This window comes from Carassius carassius, chromosome 41, assembly GCF_963082965.1.
Source record: "Carassius carassius chromosome 41, fCarCar2.1, whole genome shotgun sequence".
NCBI lineage: Eukaryota > Metazoa > Chordata > Actinopteri > Cypriniformes > Cyprinidae > Carassius > Carassius carassius.
In genome coordinates, this window is record NC_081795.1 from 16,289,885 (window position 1) to 16,309,357 (window position 19,473).

The 19,473-nt window shown below is 36.2% G+C and overlaps 1 protein-coding gene across 1 annotated transcript in view; it reads right to left on the reverse strand.

The window, feature by feature from the left end:
* Positions 1-1,499: 1,499 nt before the first annotated feature.
* The window catches only part of LOC132122874 (TNF receptor-associated factor 4-like), a 40,092-nt gene continuing 22,118 nt past the window's right edge, over positions 1,500-19,473 (reverse strand). The window contains exons 2-7 of the mRNA XM_059533366.1: positions 10,513-10,564; positions 7,698-7,802; positions 7,259-7,420; positions 6,715-6,876; positions 4,821-4,976; positions 1,500-3,732 (exon numbers count right to left, since the gene is read on the reverse strand). Coding sequence (XP_059389349.1) covers positions 3,097-3,732; positions 4,821-4,976; positions 6,715-6,876; positions 7,259-7,420; positions 7,698-7,802; positions 10,513-10,564 — 1,273 coding nt within the window. The 3' untranslated portion in view covers positions 1,500-3,096. The remainder of the gene's footprint in view (positions 3,733-4,820; positions 4,977-6,714; positions 6,877-7,258; positions 7,421-7,697; positions 7,803-10,512; positions 10,565-19,473) is intronic.

Consider the following 19,473-nt stretch of genomic DNA (forward strand, 5'->3'; position numbering starts at 1 on the left):
ATGATTTCCCATATTACAAAGCTTATATATTAGAAATCCCCATGTTCACATCTACAATACATTTCTTACAAAAAACATGGGCAAGTCATATTTCGCCACAGAATTAGAAGATTATTATACGTTTATCTGAGATCATACATAATATAATTAAATAAAAAATCATATAGATATAAATAAAACAATACATGAGTATTAAGATTTTTCCTTGACGTTATTTAAAAATGTAAGTAGATTTTCACTCAAATTCTTGTTACGGTTTTTTTTCCCCCATGATTCTTAGTTGAGATTCTGATTTGATTTTAATTGCTGTAATGCAGTAATTCGGTTTCTTTATGCAAAATGTAATTGTTTAAAAAAAATTTTTTTTATTGTTTTGTATTTTAATATATTTGAAATAGTAATTTATTCCTGTGATTGTAAAGCTGAATATTTAACACCATTACTCCTGTCTTCAGTGTCACTAATCCATTAGAAATCATTCTAATATACCGATTTGCTGTTTAGCAAAAAATATTATTATTAATATATTTACCTTAACTTTTAATTTCTTTTTAACAATCAGATGCTAAAATTTGAACAGTAGTGTATCCATGACATTTATCCCAAAAAACACAGCTTTTCAAGTGATTTTTCAGGGCTGGCCTGTCTCAATAATAAATCAAACAGCTTTTCTCCTCTGGGGGACTTGAGTAGCTTTAATATGCCTTATTTAAAAAAAAAAAAGAAACCTCCCAAACACCCATACAGAGTCCAGAGCAAACCTCTGGCACAACATCAAAGTTGAGCACGTGTCTGCTTCACTTCCTCCCTCTTCATCTCAGGGGGAGAACGGCACATGGAGCAGCGATGTGAGCCTAGTAATGAGATCCAGCCCCCTCTCACTTAGCGTTGTAAAACAAAGCCATAAAAAAACTTGTGCAGACTTGGCACTCATCATGAATGCTTAGAAATAGCATGAATGAAATTAAAGCTGTGACATTATGAGACATTTCAGCCGAACTGTAGCTGTAAAGCCCTTTACACACCTTTTCGCATTTCTGTAACCTTTCCAGCTGTTTGTGATCTGATTGTTTTTTTTTTTATCATTTCATAGAGATTGCACTCAAATTGAGCAGCTGATGCAATATTTTCAAGCGAACTGCAACTAGAAAATGACTATTCACAACATAAATTTCCATTTTATTACTTTTCCAGACTGACCTCCTTATTATTCCCCAAATCTTCCACAACTGTGGAAACACTGGCTGCACATTATTTTATTCTACACTATTGACACTAATGCTTCACAAGAAGACTAAATCGGAGGATATGCTATTCTTCAGTCAGCTGTGGTTTGTTTCTTCAACAAAAGCTTTGTGTTGCTGGTCTTGTGGGCGGTTCCTGCGGGATTGGTAAACATTTGCGACTGCGGGCCATGTAAACTTTGAGACAGCCAACGGTCACGTGAAAGAAACTGAGAGCTCAGAGAGGTTTGTTTCAGTGAGAGACGACACCAGATCTTGTAGACATTGTTTTATTTCAAGTGATATTCGGCAAGCAATCATCAGATCAACATATAAAAACACCTGCACCATTTCGTGTCAGGTTTATGTCATGGCGCTTTAAAATAAATACTTCTCTTGAGGAAACAATACAGACATAATATGCAAAATACAAACCAGACAAAAACAAAATGCCACAGAGGTGAAACATAAAAAGGGTCCATAAAACTTCAACATACAGCCCTTGAAACGAATCGCTAAAATGTGTAGTAGAAAACATCTTGAGTACTTTGTAAAATACAGAATCTTAGCAAAAAGGTTTTATATATTTTTTTTTTCCAGGTTTTCTTAAAATCATTGCAAAATATTAGCTGGTATCGTAGCAAGATTAAATGTTGAAGAAGAATGTGCTTTTGCATTTTTTTTTATTAGTATTCACATATATATTAAGTATCAACAAAGTCCTCCACTGGTCTGTATGGAGCAATGGCAGCCATATTGCACAAGGCTCATCTTCCTCAGGCACATGGAAGAACTCTCTTCTCGTTCACATGCTGCGCTAACAGGCATGGGGTAACCATGGCTAACAGCGGCGCGCTAACAACAGCTATATGACCCCCTCGCACTCGACGCGCTTTAGGGCGGTCGTTGCAAGTGCCCACACCTTTCTATTCATCCTCTGCCAGAGTAAGACAAAGAACAAAAAGAATCAACTGAGCATGTGAGTCCAGAGTTCACATTCGAAATCATCCTCCGTTTATGACACAATGTTTTTCACATTTTAGTTTTTTCACATATAAAAAAAAAATTTGGTTCCTTTCGCTCGTCCATCCGTCTCAACACAACAAGCCCTCACATGCTGGTTAAGAATACATGTTACAGTACAAAACCTGGTCCACATCGTAGATCCTCACCATCACCCTCAGACTGAATGTAAACAAGCTCTCGCATGGCTTTCGATCCGAACCGGAGTGCATGAACTTCAAAAATGTGTCGTTTTCCAACGTACAGTAACAAAAAAGCTTTAGCACCTCGGAATCGGTCCTAATGTTAAAAAACATAACTTGTCAAGTACTACAATGCATCAAACAAGTCTCGAACCGCTAGAGTAAGTTATATATTTAGTTCACAGCCGTTGTAGTTAGTTTACTTAAAATGAGCTAAACTGGGAAAAAGTTCTGTTGAGTTTGTTTTCAAGGGCCGATGCTGGGCGAAAGTGTGTACACAAAAGGGTAAAAAGAGGATTAGTGTGTGTACGCCGAATGCCTGCAGTCTTATCCCAGAGCTCCGAAAAACATTCTCAAAGTGCAAAGCTTACGAATAGCCTTTCACAATCCGCTTCAATCGTTTACTTTACATCTGTGAGAAAAATAACATTTAAATTAAAATAAATGTTCTAGGCACTACTGAATGTCCAAAGGCATTGCTGTAGATTGAGGAAGAGAGTGCTGGAAAGCAAATCCAAAAGTGATGACTTTGCGAAACACTTCTACGTGGAGATACAGACCCCAGTCGAATAACCAGACAGACGAGCTCCGAGTCTTTCGGCAGAGTTTCTGACAGGAAGAAGGGTCCACAAAGACGTACGTCAAGACAAATCGTCACTCGAACAGTCTCAAGCCATGATTTTTTGCGGGATCTCTATGGAAGCTTTGAGGAAGATGGAGTTGTCGCGAATGTAGTTCCTCTTCTTGATCTCCTCGTGCGAGATGAACTTGGGGTAGCCGAAACCCAGCGTGCTCTCGTCCAGCGAGTTTCGGCTGCTGCTGCATGGTTTCTGGAAGTTCTTCCAGTTGGGATCAGGGTTGAAGGTCTCCGTGATATGCTGAGGTTTGGACAGCGACGGGTCACTCTGGTCCAAAATGGAGAAGGTCACCTTGTAGGAGAAGGGCCATTCCAGCAAGCTGTCGTACTCGCCGGGCAGCACGCGGATGTAGATGGACAGATGCGAGCCCTCGCCGCTGCCGTTACCGTTCAGGAAGGCGGACACCTGGAGCTTGTAGCCGTAGCGGTGCGTGTAGAAGGGTGGGCTGAAGAACTCGTGGTTGTTGCGGAGTTTGGCCTCCTGCAGCTTGCGCGAGTAGTCGGTCAGTTTCCAGATGAGGACGCCGTCATGACTCACCGACAGCTCTTCCATTTCACGTCTCAGCTCCATGATTTCCTGCCTCTGCCGTCCCACCAGACTACACATCATGGTCAGGTGGGACTTTGTGCTCTCTTCCAGGTGTCGTCCAATTGCCAACTTTGGGCACTATAAACCAGAGCAGAGAAGCATAGTGTGAATTGGCTTGCAGTTCTCATCTGCATAATGCTATTAGCATAACTATAGACCTTGATCATCATTATAGACATCATATTTAATTTGAGACAATGTATCAGTGAAATAATTCAAAAATATAAATGTAAATAAAACATTTTTTAACTGAGAAATAAACAGACGTATTTAAAACTTTTTCTTAAATTTGTTTTAATAAATTAATTGATAAATCATTTAAAAATATAAAACATTTCCTAATTACTTATGTCTGTTTATTTGGTGTTATTATTTTATTGCTACATCTACCTAAATTGTTCAATGTATTAATGAAAAATAAAAATGTAAATAAATTAATAAATCACTTTTCAAATGGAGATACAAACAAACAAACATATTTAAAAACTATTATATAATATCTGTCAAATAATAAAATGCAACATTTAAAAAAAAATACAGTTTTAAAAAATAGCTTATGATTATTAAATAAAACATTTTAAATATTTGTCAATTTGAAAAAATGATTCATTAATCTTTTACTGTTTTTATCATTTAAAAAATATATATATTTTACTGTTGTATTTAACTATATTTATTACATTAAACAGTTGCCCTATGTCTATTTATTAGTGATTATTAATTATTTTACTGTTACATTTACCTAAATTTAAGTAAAAATGTAAATAAATTAATGAAGTATTTTACAAAGTTTTTGAACATGATGAATTTAATATTTTTTGTATATTTTTATATATATTTTTAAATAATAAATTAATAATTTCTTTTAATTTTAAGTAGCACTGCGATTCCTCTATACACTTAGGTCTATATACTGCAAGTAAAGGAAAGAGACCAGAAACGGTGCCGCTTGCTAAATGCATAAAACTTATTTCTCCAAACTCCCTTGATCTCAAAAACTAGAAAAGATGAAATCTCATAGCAGACATCCCATCATTAAAAATAGTTTTATACTATAAGCATCAAAGAATTTGTTTACTAACACAGACACAATTTTTACAGGTGTAGAGGAAGGAAAACTGCATCGGAGGCAGGGGAATTCAGTGAAGTTACAGCACAGGACTCACTCTGTGTTTGCAGCCAGCATCTTTGAAGGGGCAAAGGACCAGCGCACTGCCACAGCTCTCCTTCACGTGGTTGGCCAGATCCTCACGTGCGATGTTCGGGGTGCCGCACTGATTAGGACACTGCACAGGAAAGCGAGGGCAGTGGTACTGGTGGTTCTGGGGATGAAAGGCAACAGTCAGAATCTGTAGGTTGAGCTGTGATTTCTTTAGCAATAACAGCTTGAGCATTGAGGCGTGACAACTAAAATATGCATGGATTCATGAAATCATCATGAGTTCATCTATAATAATCACTGAACTCATGTTCCTGTACCTCAACTGCTGGAGCATGACACTAGCAACACCAGAGTCATGGGTTCAGTTCCCAGGAAACAAATACTGATAAATATTTAGGCTTTGGATTAAAGCGTTGGTCAAATATCAGTCATAAATGATGCATCAAAAAGCACACGAAATGTGAATCATCCTCTGTATGAGGAAATATATATAAGGTATCATAGGCTTTCACAACACAAAGGCTGTTCAAAAAGGTAGGCCACTTAATTATGCCCCCTCCTAAGATCCCTCGTTTTAACCAAATTGTCAGGCTACATACAAAGAAATGCATTGTGCTCATAAATAATTAAACTAAAGAAATGTAAACATAAAAGATAAATGCAAACAAACATATTTTTTATTTAATACCGAAGCTTGTCAATGAATTAAGTTACACTGTTAAGACTGCACAATTTGGATAAAATATTAATGGTTTTAACAATTGCCAATTGCACTTTTCAATAAAACAAAGTTTATTGTATAAAAAAAAAACAAATGTGAAATTAATGTGTTATTTAATAATGAACTACTCTAATATTTCACTGTAAAATCTAAATATACTTAAGAAAATCTAATAATAATAATCATTATTTTATTTTACAGTACAATTCAAAAATTACTACATTAATATTTATGCCTCTCTTAATTTCTGCATTTTCGAACGTTAAACCATTGAGCTTTTATTTAGTCAAAATAAATCAATAAAAACGCAAAAGAAATGTTAAAGTGTCTATTCTGTTAATAATAGCCAGTTTCTAAGCGCTTCTGCTCAATACAAGTTTGGAAAAATGGTTTATGCATGTTGCGTTTCCAAATGCACATTAGAAGTAGGACCCAAACTTAGAGCAGATAAATAGAGTTCATGCGGAGCAGCATTTACTGAGAACCAAGCTGCTCTGAAATACTGAAAACACAGGATCATGAGCTGCTCGCATGTCATTTTATTGAAATAAATTGCAACAGTCGAGATCTAATAATCACACTAAGGCTCATTGCAATCATGGTTTTATTTGGGTTAATATTGCAGCCCTATTTAGTGTAATTAAAAACATTTTATGATTTTATGCTTAGTAGGCTATGAACCTGTTAGCTTAGAGACATATTAACATCAGAATCCACTGAAATCAACTACAAGTCTAGTTTTTCTTTCAGAGCGCTGAAGTTGGTCACTTATGAGGACAGATGTAGCGAAGCAGCACACTAGGCTTCAGAACAGGCAGGCAGCTGAATCTCAGTGTTTTCAGGATGTTTACCGCTATGTGTGCGAACGCAGGTGTTATAAGAAGAAGCTAGGCCAGCCCAAGCTGTGGTTGGCACCAAACCCAGAATTTAGTATGAAAGCCAGTGTTTATGTAGTCACAGGCCCACTGCCATCCCACTCTGTGCAGCCTCAAAACCCCTTTAATTCACCACTGAGCGGCTACTGTTCCATTCACACTCGCCGCTGGTCGTGCGCATAGAAAGATCAACAGTCAACACTATTTGCATCCATTTTTCTATCGTACAGATGCAAGGCCACAGCTGAAGTCAGAGTGCTGAAGGATTTAGATGTAGAGGTTTGCTGTGCCGTGTCACTCACCTGGATGGTGTCGAAGACGAACTCTTTGCCACAGTACTTGCAGGGCTGTGTGCGTTTGGGGCATTCGGTCATGGTGTGCTGGGATAATAGTCTCCTCATCATTCTTGCGCCACACTTGTTCTCGCAGTACACGCTCTCCTGTGGACAGATGCCCTGGTGGTTCTAAGGGACATGAAAGGAGAAAGAGATGTCAGAGGAAGAAAAGAAACTAGATTTGCATTTCCTGAAGATACAACTACTGCTTGCAAAGCAGGAAAAGAACAGCATTAGAGGCTAGTTTAGGTGCTGCATAACTGAATTGGCAGCATCAGATTGGCTTTTTTACTGAACCATCAGCCATCATCCTGGCACAGATTTTTAATTGTAGAGCGGGCTGTAGATGGTAAAATTATTGGCATCTATGCTTTTATGAAGAATCTCACATTTTTATCTTCATTGTGCAAAAGGTACTTTGTAGTGTAAAGTTTTTCTTTAGATTATTAAAAAGACTCATTCCCGCAGCGCCCTATGAAAACCCGTCTCGGCTGGGATTTGAGCGCAGTACCTCATGGGCCTCTCCTGTGAACTCGCTCCCACAGAACTCGCACTTGACCTTGCGTTTGGGACAGTCGTGCTGCAGGTGCTCGGGCAGGTCTCTGCGCGTCAGCTTGACGGAGCAGCGGTTGGGACAGGGGATCACATTGAAGGCGCAGGTTGAGAAGTGGCTCTGGGAAAGAAACGGACAAGTATGCTTTTGTAATATAGATTTATGGTGACATAGTTCCCATTTTAGGCCAGATTTACCTAGTTCCCCCAAAACAGTTGCTGGTACCCATTGACTCCCATAGAATTTCTTCCACATTGTGGAAGTCAACGGCTACCGTCAACTGTCTGGTTACCAACACTCTTTAAAATATCTTCTTTTGTGCTCAACAGAAGAAAGTAAGTCATACAGGTTTGGAACAACATGAGGCACTAATTATAAAAGGTGAAAGCATTATTACCTGCAGTTGTTTCATCTGGCCGGTCCAGCGGCAGCCCTCTTCACTGTGAATACAGCGGATGGGCAGCGCCAGTATCTGCTGCTCCAGCTCAGGGTCAGGATAGATCTTGAAGACACCATAACACCAAGGACACATTAATCAACATTGTCTCCTCTCTTCAAACACACTCATTTATTAACCACTCAAGGACAGGAGTCTGGATTTAAACGTTCACTTATTAACTCAGACACAGTATACGCTTATGGTTTCTCCCATGGTAAAAGGGGATTGTCTGTTGATATGATTACTGTAAAGTCACGTCATTCGATGAGGATTCAAGTGCTCGGAAATGACAGCAATGCTTGACCATAAAACATAATAATTGTGTAGCATGCAAAACAGTGAAAAAAACTGTAAAGTGGATTTTGAAAGACTGGGAACAGAAAACTGTTTTGTTCAAAACACAAATACACTTCTACACAATCAAATTCAATGGCACGGTGATGGATGACCTCAACTAGAGCCCCGTGAAACGAGTGCGTACAAGTGCGTCTGTGTGTGTACGATAGATCCAGAGGCTACTGCATCTTCCCTTCATCCATAAATTCACTTCTCCACTTCTCCAAGATCAGTGACCGCACTTCAACAATCGAGTGTAACAAGAAAGTTACTAACTCTTGCTGATCAGCTTTGTCACGGTCAATCATTGTTAATAATGGGTATCCAAAGCCAGATATTTGTATGCACATTTTGAAATATTGCATATAAATTCTGTATGGAAACACCTAAATGCAAATACAATAATGTAATACTAAAATGTAAATAAATAAATTAATTAATTGTATTCTATTTTTTTTTATTGTATTCTATTTTGCTTATTTTTTCTTATAAGTGGTGATATTATTATAATAATTCTAATTATTTACATACTGTGATGGTTAAGCTGAATTTTCAGCATCATTCCTGCAGTCTTCAGTGTCCTTCAGAAGTCATTCTAATATGCCGGTTTGCTGCTCAAGAAACATTTCTTATAATCATCAATATTGAAAACGGTTGTGCTGCTTCGTATTTTTTGTGGAAACTGTGATGCATCAGGATTCTTTGAGAAATACAAGGTTCAAAAGAACAAGATTTACTTTAAATAGAAATCTTCTGCAACATTATAAAAGCCTTTACTCTCACTTTTGATCAACTTAATGCATCCTGTCTGCATAAAAGTATTAATTTATTTCAAAATAGAAATTGTGCTAACCCCAAACTTTTGAACTATAATTCTGACAGAGAAGGGGTATATACTAAATGAGACTTGAGATGTTGGGTGAACCCAAACTCAAACAGGCAAAGACAGGTCCTGAACAGCAGCCCTGTGGAGGTGGATGGGTAATCTGTGGGCAGAGGTCAGATCCATAAAAATGACTGTTTGTGCAATAATTGTGTATGTCCAGGACTCATGAGCATCAGATGCTCCTCCTGCAGCACTCCAGGCTTTCCAGGATGAGTAGAGTTATCCCGACAACTTCATACAAATCACAGTTTCGTCGGATTAGTGCACTAAAGCTCTTTCCAACACAGAACAGGTTTAACTTTGTGCATGTGCTCTTACAGAAGCATGTCAAACACACTTTTTTTTTTTTAAAGAACACCGTAATAGGGTTGAAATTCGGATAAGTGGGAGATGACTTTATGCCCACCCCACCAAAAAAAAAAGTTTGATTGAACACATTGCTTGTTATTTACTGTACAATTATGTATGATTACATAGTTGCATTCTATTCCTTGCAGACATTTTTTAAGTTTCATCCCACCATTAAAAAATAAAAATCACTCATTCAGAGTAGCTTTAAAATCGCTCTTGTTAAACTGAAGGTATGCTTTTCATCATCTGATTAGTCAGAGGTTTTATAATCTCACTCTCTAGAGCAGTGAGAAAAATGACTCTTTATTAAACGCCGACACTTTTTCCCAGCTCAGCCTGATTAATTAACTAAAGAGCAAGATGAAAAATCTGCCAATACTTTAATTAAAGATTTGGTGAAATTCCTCCTTTAATGTGGCATGATGCAGATTAGCTAAACCGCAGAGTATAATTGCCTAACTGAAATATTTTGCAAGTAGGAGGCTACTGCATTAATATTTAACTCCTTCATGAAGAGATTAACCCTAAACTCTCCTTTATAAATTATACACATTTTTCCCACACATCAGTGATTCTCAACCTGATGTTTGTTTGTGTATACACACACACACACACACACACACACACACACACACACACACACATTTTTTCCCCTGTTCTTTTCAGTTTAGGAACATTATAGACACTTTTTTTTTACTTAATGCACAATTGATGTCCAACGATGTACTATTTGCCATGTAAATGATTATATAAATAAAGCTTAAAATTAATAATTATGCTAAACAATTTTACATGAGTTCAGCAAAACTATTTCCAAACAACCTAGGACTGTTTAGATATATACTTTTATTATTTAAATTGCTATATTGCTATTTAAATATATACATATAATAGTTTATTATATACATATACATATATATATATATATTTTCATTAGTGGGATTATTTGGGTGGTTTGAGAAGCGTGGACGAGGGGCGAGTGCCCGGGGCAGTCAGTGACTCACAAACATAGCCTGCTATTGTTGATACATTAGCATTTCGTTCACTCTCGCAAAGCCACTCGAGAAAAGTTGAACTGCAAATAAAGGCACAGAGCGAGGCCCCTGTAACTCCACTGGGATGTAAAGAACTGTGGGAGATTGATCTGTAATCTGGTCTACAGCAGAATGGACGAGAGATTCGCGCTGAGTGCATTCTTACCTTGGCGTAATCCAGTGGGAGCTGGTCCTCCGGGCACTTGAAGACCCCCTCACTGCAAGCAGAAGAAGAGAAAGTTGTCAGAACAAATCAGATACAAATAACGGATTCAGTTCAGGTCTGTTATAAACAGCAGATTCAGAGTAAAAGCATTAGAAAATATATTGCAAGAGGAAACTAGATTTTCTGAAGAAAACATGATTGGCTGGCGAGTATAATCATCATGCAAAATCTAATAATATTTTCCTTGAATACATGAGTGTATGCCTCTTTAACATCATTTTCAAAAAGGTTTTAAAAGTTATACATTTATTTCTTGATTTTTTGTCACACATGGCTTTTCCCGACCTGAACTAATCTTGCCTAGTCTTAAAAAGGTCAAATTGTCTGATATTTAAGAAACTTTTCTTTCTATGTCATTTCCTGTTTTTTTCTACATGGTTACTAATAAAAAGAGCTCTCATTAATTTAAAGCTGAAATAAAATAAAATATAAATATTAGATAAAAACTTTAATGGAAATTAGACATGTTGCCTTGGCAACAAAATGAAAAAAAAGTTTAAGCTTTAAAAGTTTAAATAGGGAAAAAAAAATTGTTCAGATAGAGATAACAAAATAAAAATAACAGAATGTTTTTTTTAGTTTAAACCGAAAGAAAAAGTAAAACTAAAGAGAGTAAGAATTATATTTATGAATTATAAAATCACATAATTTTTTTTAAATAAAACTTGAATTAAAAATGAAAGAGAAAAAACAAATGCAAATTGAAAATATTAATAAATAGTATATAAATAATATCTAATAATGTCTGGTCACACATCACTCTGTTTATATATATATATATATATATATATATATATATATATATGTATATATACACACATAATGTACTAAATAATAATAAAACATGATGCCAAACTTCTTTCTTTCTAAAAATGTTAATAATGTTTTTCCTCATTATGATACCAAGTTTTTATTTTTATTTTTTATTTGTTTAAAGTTGAATCAAGGACATGACAGATGAATCATGCCAACATTTTATTTTATACCTCAATAATATATATCTGAATTAATTTAAACTAATAAATTAAAAACATGCTCATCATAGAAGAGGCTTTTTATTAATTGCATGAATTGCACCTTTTAAGGTAAATTTGAATAAATTCATTCAATGGGACAATAAAGGGTGCTATTCATGTCTATGGCACAAATGGTACATGATTGGTGGTTTGTTCAAATCCCTCACTTTAAGTATGCACACCAGTAGTAGTGAGTCCACCACTAAACATTTCTGTCTGACTTGCGGAGCGTCCTAATCTGGACTCTTTGCCCTTTTTTTCAAACTAGGATGAAGGTTAATTATGTACCCTAGTTGTGAACTGCTTACAACAACGACGAAAAAGAGCAGAGAGAAAGACACTGTGGTGGGACATAAAAAAAGAAAAAAAGAAGACATGAGATTCGTCCCGGCTGTGAGGCGACCAGCTGAGAGGGGCGTCGTGCCTCATTAGCGGGGCCCCTCTGGCAGCATGGGCCGTCCAGAACACTGATGTCACCGTGAAATATTCACATGGTTAATAATGGAAGTGACTGCAGATCGCACTGACGGCTGTAGGGGGAGGTGTGTGTGTGTGTGTGTCATTGTGTCCAACTGCACAGTGCTGTTATTTACAAAAAAAAGAATCCAAAAGGACCATCTGTGGAAACGTCCCAAGAGATGTGTTAATACAGCCCCTCTACTGCCTACAGACTGTATACAGAGGCCATTAAACAGCACTTATCAATGTGACAGATATCAGTGTTATTTTAGTATTATTTATATACACTGCAAAACATTCAGCACAAAAACGATTTTAACTCTAACTTAATCTAAAATTAATAGTACATTTCAGAATTAGGAAGAAATGGCAAGTAACACATTGAATTAAAACACAATTCTGAGGCAGAAAAACTGAAATGTGCAGTAGTCATCTTTTTACAGTGTACAAAAATAACTTTCTAACTCTGATTTTTGTCTCGTTTTCCAGTACAAACATCAATATACTACATTTACCAGAAAAGCAAAAGGACTTAAGCTATTAAGACTCTGAAAAAAATACAGTATTAATATCAAGTGAGTTTATGCTGAGAACAAGAAATAATCTCTGCCAATAATGTAAAAATAAACTTGTTTAAAAGGAAAAACAATACATTTTGATATTTCCTTTTTTCTCTGATTTACAACCGAGAACCGCCTCTTGACTGATGAACAAACATGAGACAGAGAGGTGGACAAGGTACACTGCAAACTCTCATGTAAATAAATGAATTGTCAGACTGATTCCTTTCAGAGAGGAAGATACAACCGGCAGCCATGCATTAATCTGTTGCACGCCTTTACGTTATTCTTCAGCGCTGTATTAGCATTTGTGTAAGAAGGACAACATCAGCAAATGCACTTCATCTTCAATGCTAAGCCAAGTTTAAAAGAAACACTTCAAAACCCTTGATGTCTGGCCCCTTCTCTATGCTTTGAAAGCCACGCATTAAGGGAATCTCTTACATTTTGTCTCTTAACTTTACAAGAGTGCTGATCTGACAGATTTGAGTTAAAGGGATAGTTCACTCAAACATCAAAAGTCTGTCATCATGCAGACCCCTTAACATTGCTCCAAACATCAAATCTTATTCACGCTTGCACATATTCAAGACACGAAGTGCGAGTCAGTAAAAAAGAAAAATGCATATCTTTACATTTCAATCTGCTGCTCACACAAAAATGTCTTTGGAAAACAAACCCTAACGCTAACCTTAACTCATTTTTAGGGCTGTTAAAGTTAATGTGTTAAATCAAGATATTGTTTAACGCAGATATTTACCAAATTTTATAATATTACTGGTTTATTCTGCTTTCTAAAAACAGCCCTAGTTTTAAACATTAAGAAAGAAAAACAAATAAACATACAGTTCTATAAATAAAAAAATTACATATGTTTTAAATATTTTTTAGACAACATGCAGCACAACAGCATGTTTTAATATTCTTTAAAAATGTTTTCCATACTGTTTTAATCATTTTTAACACACAACCGATTTATATTTCAAATAAACTGCCGATTTCTTTTCTTTTTACTTTCTACTCATCATAGAATTGTGCAAAAAATGGATCACAGTTTCAAAAAAATTACAGTAAAAAAATTAAGCAACACAAATGTTTTCAGCATTGATAATAATAATAATTCCTTGATCAGCAAACCAGCATATTAGAATCATTTCTGAAATTTTCAGCTGATAAATTAATTACATTTTAAAATATATTAAATATAAAACAATTATTTTAAACTGTAATCATATTTAAAAATGTTGCTGTATTTTTGATCAAATAAATGCAGCCTTAGTGAGACTTCTTTCAGAAACGTTAAAAAAAATCTTACCAACACCCAACCTTCAAACATTAGTGTACAATATAATATAATACAATATGGCAGTCAAGTCACCTTTATTTATACAGCGCTTTAAACAAAAAAAGATTGTGTCAAAGCAACTGAACAACATTCATTAGGAAAACAGTGTGTCAATAATGCAAAATGACAGTTAAAGACAGTTCATCCTTGGATTCAGTTATGTCATCATACAGCTCAGTTCAGTTTAAATAGTGTCTGTGCATTTATTTGCAATCAAGTCAATGATATCGCTGTAGATGAAGTGTCCCCAACTAAGCAAGCCAGAGGCGACAGCGGCAAGGAACCGAAACTCCATCAGTGACAGAATGGAGAAAAAAACCTTGGGGTAAACCAGGCTCAGTTTGGGGACCAGTTCTCCTCTGACCAGACGAAACCAGCTGTTCAGTTCCAGGCTGCAGCAAAGTCAGATTGTGCAGAAGAATCATCGGTTTCCAGTCACAATATCCTTTTAAGGTACTCAAAACTGCCCCACTCTAAATTACATGTGAGCATTGGGGCAAATAAGTGAAAGCGGAGTTCCTCCAGCATGCAGGCCGGACTGACAGATGCTGTGCTAGAAAGAGATGAAGGCCCGTGTGCTGTAACAGCAGGACAGATGAGAATGCCTGCAGACTAATTACATATTCATGTCTCTCACCCTTCATCTAACACAGAGCTACAGCCCTCTGATCTCTCTTGAACATCATCTTCTACTTCCTGTGGGCACATCAGGGTCAGATCTGTAGTATTAACAGAGCTGTTCACTTCTTATCAATGATTCTTGACTGCTTCCCAAACTCCTTAAGGTTCTCTGCCATGGCTCCAGGTCAGATTACCGAGCCGACTGTCGGTAAAGTGATACAGATGAGGACAAGCGTCACAACAACACACTCACACCTCTAACATCGCCTTTGACAGGCAGGCCACTGGGAAGTGGCCAATCGCTGTAGACAAAGCTCAACAAAGGGAAGCTTAGAGAAGAGAGAGTGAATCTGAATGCCTTCTTTATAAAGCAATATATTTCTCTTTCTGTCGCAGAACTGAATAGTAAGTGCACTCGAGGACGGTTGAAGGCAGTTAAATGAATCTCTGCCCTTGAAAAGTGCACTGCATGTTCACTTGGATAGAGGGAACCACAAGTGTGAGATTTCAGATCTTACAAAATAATTATTGTTCATTTCACTATTAAGCTTCTGATGGATACCGATTCTACCTCACAGTAAAAAAAATGTCTTTATTTCTCATATTGTTTTGTTAAATCTCACAGATGTGACTGTATATTTTATCCCACAACTGCAGCTTTCTAACATTTGTGACATTTTTATTTCATTTGTGAAATGATTTCTCATAGTTTTCACTTTTCATTTTACTTCGTGTAATGTCAAATTTTTCATCATATTTAAATCATTTTTGCATCATAATTGCGACTTTACTTTTCCTAATCATCACTTAATTTTCTACAAATTTCACATTTGTACTTCTGTGAATATTTCCCAAAACTGCAGCTTTATATATCACAATGTAATTTTATATCTCACAACTGTGAGCTTCTCACATTTCCAACTATTTCTTATATTCAAATTTATTTCTCCTTGTATCATTTCTTGTAATTGTTAGTTTAGATCTTACATTTGCAACTTCATTTCTTGTAATTGTTTCATGATTTCTTGTAATTATCTCAAAATGTGACTTTATATCTCACAAATGCAACTTTATATCTCACAACTGTGACATTCTCACATTTCTAACTATTTCTTATAATTGCAAATTTATTTCTCCTTGTTTTCTCGTCATTTCTTGTAATCGTTAGTTTAGATCTTACAATTGCAGCTTAATTTCTTGTAATTATCTCACAGTTGTGATTGTATATCTCACAATTGCAGTGTTCTTACTTCTGCATCTATTTCCTGTAAATGTAAACATAGTTTTCACCCATTTCTCCTTATTAAAATTTGTGACCATTTCTTGTAATTGCAAATACATTTCACACAATCATCACTTCATTTCTTTTAAATATGCTTTATATCTCACAAATATGATTGTATATGTCACAACTGAGACTCAAATGTATGCCTATTTCTCAAAACTGTGAATTTATCAACATCTTCACTTTATTTTTCATACAATTTTCTCATAATTTGTCACGTTATTTCTTGTAATTGTCAGTTTAGATCTCCTAACTGCTACTTTATTTCTTGTAAAAATTGTAGACTTCATTATTTTGTAACCAGGGCTTTTTATCTCACAGATGTGATTGTATAGCTCACAATTACAACTTCTGCAACTTTTTCTTGTAATCCCAACTTTATTTCTCATAGTTGTCACCTTATTTCTCACATTTGCAACTATTTCTTGTTAGTGTGACATTATTTATCGTAATTATCACTTTCAATCTCACATTTGCAACTTTATTTCTAGTAACTGTGACTTTATACCTCACAATTGGGACTTAATTTCTTGTAATTGTGGCTTTATATCTCACAGAGTGACTTTATTTATTATTTTAAACTTGAATAGAATATATTTTGGCCTTAATTGTTAGCATCCATGCTCCATCCATGCTCCGTCGCGCGCTCACACAGGATTTGCAGGTTTGATTCCACCCTGTCATATTCATTTCTCATTTCTGCTCTTGCTTCCCAATTGCCTTCTGTTCACTCTTAATTTCATTATTAACAAAGTAAGAAAAGAACAGAAAACCAGGTATTTAACTTTTCTGAACTACAAGTGAAGTACTCACTCACTGCTGCCCACCCTTTATTGCAGTGTCCTAGGCATGATTTACAACAGCTGCAGATGTGCTTTAATATGCACTTATAATGCAAATTCTGTGCACTGAGAAGCTGAATCGACTGTAAATGTATGATGACGCACTCAGAGGAAGTGTGTGGTGGTCTCTGGCATGACTCTAAAATCACAACGGTGGGCAATGACCTGTCAAAATTCTTCAGTCTAAGTTTATTTTCAACATAAAATATGTGATCGTACATGTAAATGTTTAAATCATAACATGTAGATTTATATAGTCACCACTGGCGACCTTAGCAAAACTTTACATTTGCAAATGAATACTTTTGGTCGCAAATGCAACCATTTTAGTCGCAGTATGGAACCCTGCTCACCATAACGGGAATGAAAACAACAGTATTCAAATTTGGACGCAGTGTGAACTGAATATTCATTCAAGTTTATTTCAAATGCATGGATACATTTTAGGAAGCACCCAAGTGTAGCAAAATACATCAAGGCTGCTCTAATGGCATCCTAACCTTGATTTCAACACCTGAACATAGCTGTAAAAGGTATAGGGAGTAATTTTTTGGTTAGAGTACGATACATGAGGGAGGAAAAGGAAAATCAATTTCATCTCATTAAATGTGTTGCAGTGGGACAAGCGGCTGTTATTAGTCCTGATGGAGATGCCACGCATTTTTAATCTCATCCCAGCTCAGTCCAGCACAACCAACATGTCCAGTTCTGCATGATTCTGCACTATTTGTAAATTGCTAATCAAATATATGCAAATTTGTGCCATGCTTTATGTCAAACTTGCAGTATTCAAGCAGCTCAAATGGTTCTGTCATTAAAGCAAATAGATTTCCTCAAAACTAAGACATTATGAAAGTCACTAAATTTTCCAAAATATTCACTCAAATTGTAAATGTAAATGCTGCGATGGTCCTAAACACCTTCTCAAGTGCTATGATGAGAACACAGGTGACCTAGCACTGTCCACTTGATCAGATTCCCGAGACAGACGGCTATTCAAATCAGCTGTAAACTTGGCATGGCATTAGACCTGGGAACAAAGAACCTAAGAAAGGTGTCAATGGAGTATTATGGTTCCTGGCGAGCTTTAATGGTGGCTTGAAAGAGCCTGATCTCATACAGTATATGAAGATTCAAAGTGGTTAAGGAGTGTTTCTACATTAGACTTTGCACACATATGAGAAGGAGACACCGGCCCGTGTTGAGAGGTGCTAAAAGCTGCAGTCAAGTGCAGATGTGAAATGGCCTGTGGTTTTGATGTTCACTCGAAATGTAATCTCTTTTTCTTCTGCTTTCTCCCACTTTGTTTACAGTCACTTACTTTGTTCGTATCGCTCTTTCTTCCTCCTACATAACCATGCATGCATATGCACACACTGGCTCACAATCATGAAAAATGGCATGAATGGCAAGCAAAGTTCCTCCGACAGACTGCATTTGCTGTTTAATTACAGACGGCAGGTCTAATTTTAGCTTCCTCGGTAAAGGGCAGATGTTTGCAGGATGTTCATCCATGAGAAGGCAAATGTTCTGCAGGGAAGCCATAGATTCCTGAAGAACGCAAGTGCATGACGCCTCAGATACTCTGACAGTTTTATTAAAAGAGACACTGTCCATACACACCAGAGCACTTTGATGTGCCTCAGTGATCCCCCTTTTTAACGCTGTCAAAAGGCATCGCACTGCTAACTATCACGATCGGGTAAGACGAGGCACAAGAAACACTTTGACGGGGTCAGAGGAATCCAACTCTAATAAACGGAGCAATTCCAAGAGGGTCCTCGCACCATCGGTGCTCGGACCCTAAAAATAACACAAGACCTTAAAGAAGAGTCACACTAATCCCAGATACTGAGAGGACGGAAAACCGGCACATCTGATGGACGACTCGGTTTTCTGTTAATCCTAAGATTTGAGACACTAGAAAACAGCGGTTCTCCTGAAGATAAAATGAGAGAGTCTTAAAGGAATTGTGCGCCCACAAATGAAAATTCATGTCATCATAAAGACGTTTGAGTTCCTTGTGCCTGTGGAACAGAAAATTTCAATGTTTTTTTGTTTGTTTGTTTTTTTAACAATGTTCAAAATAAAGAGGCTTTTAAATTCTAAAAAAGAACCATTAAAGTAGTTCATATGAGTTTAGAATTTTAGAATTAGAAGTTTAGAATTACTTATATACTATAAGCTATAGGTTTTATTAATATTTTGAATTAACTTTTATTTTTATATTTTTATATTATTCATTAAAATTTTTACAAAATGGGCTTGTCATTATATTAATTTTGTCTTTTTTTTTTTTTTTTACGTTTTTATTTATTTCCAGTTTCCAGTCATTTTAGTGCTTCAACTTATTTCAGTTAGCTGCTGAAGCAACATTTCTAATCTTGCTTTAAGTATCTAATATTTATATTGTATTTTTCCCCCATTCCATTAAACAAAAATGGTCTTAGTTTTACCCTGATCTGCTCTAGCTCTTCTTGGTGCGCTGACAAGAAAAGATTTCCAATTTGTTAATGAATATCTTTTGAGTTGGATCTTTTCAGTGATTCAAATGAGTCATTCTGAATGATTCACTCACATTTTGTAGTCTCTTGCTTCAAAACATTGAGACTGTGTGACCACGTGGAATTATAACTGTACAATAATTGTGCATACAAATGCACCGTTTGTATAATGACCCACTTGCTGACATTGCATGCACCGTATGTTACAGTACAGTTTGTTGGTGCCAAATTAAATATGGCATCTATTCTGACTAAGGTCTGTAGGAATG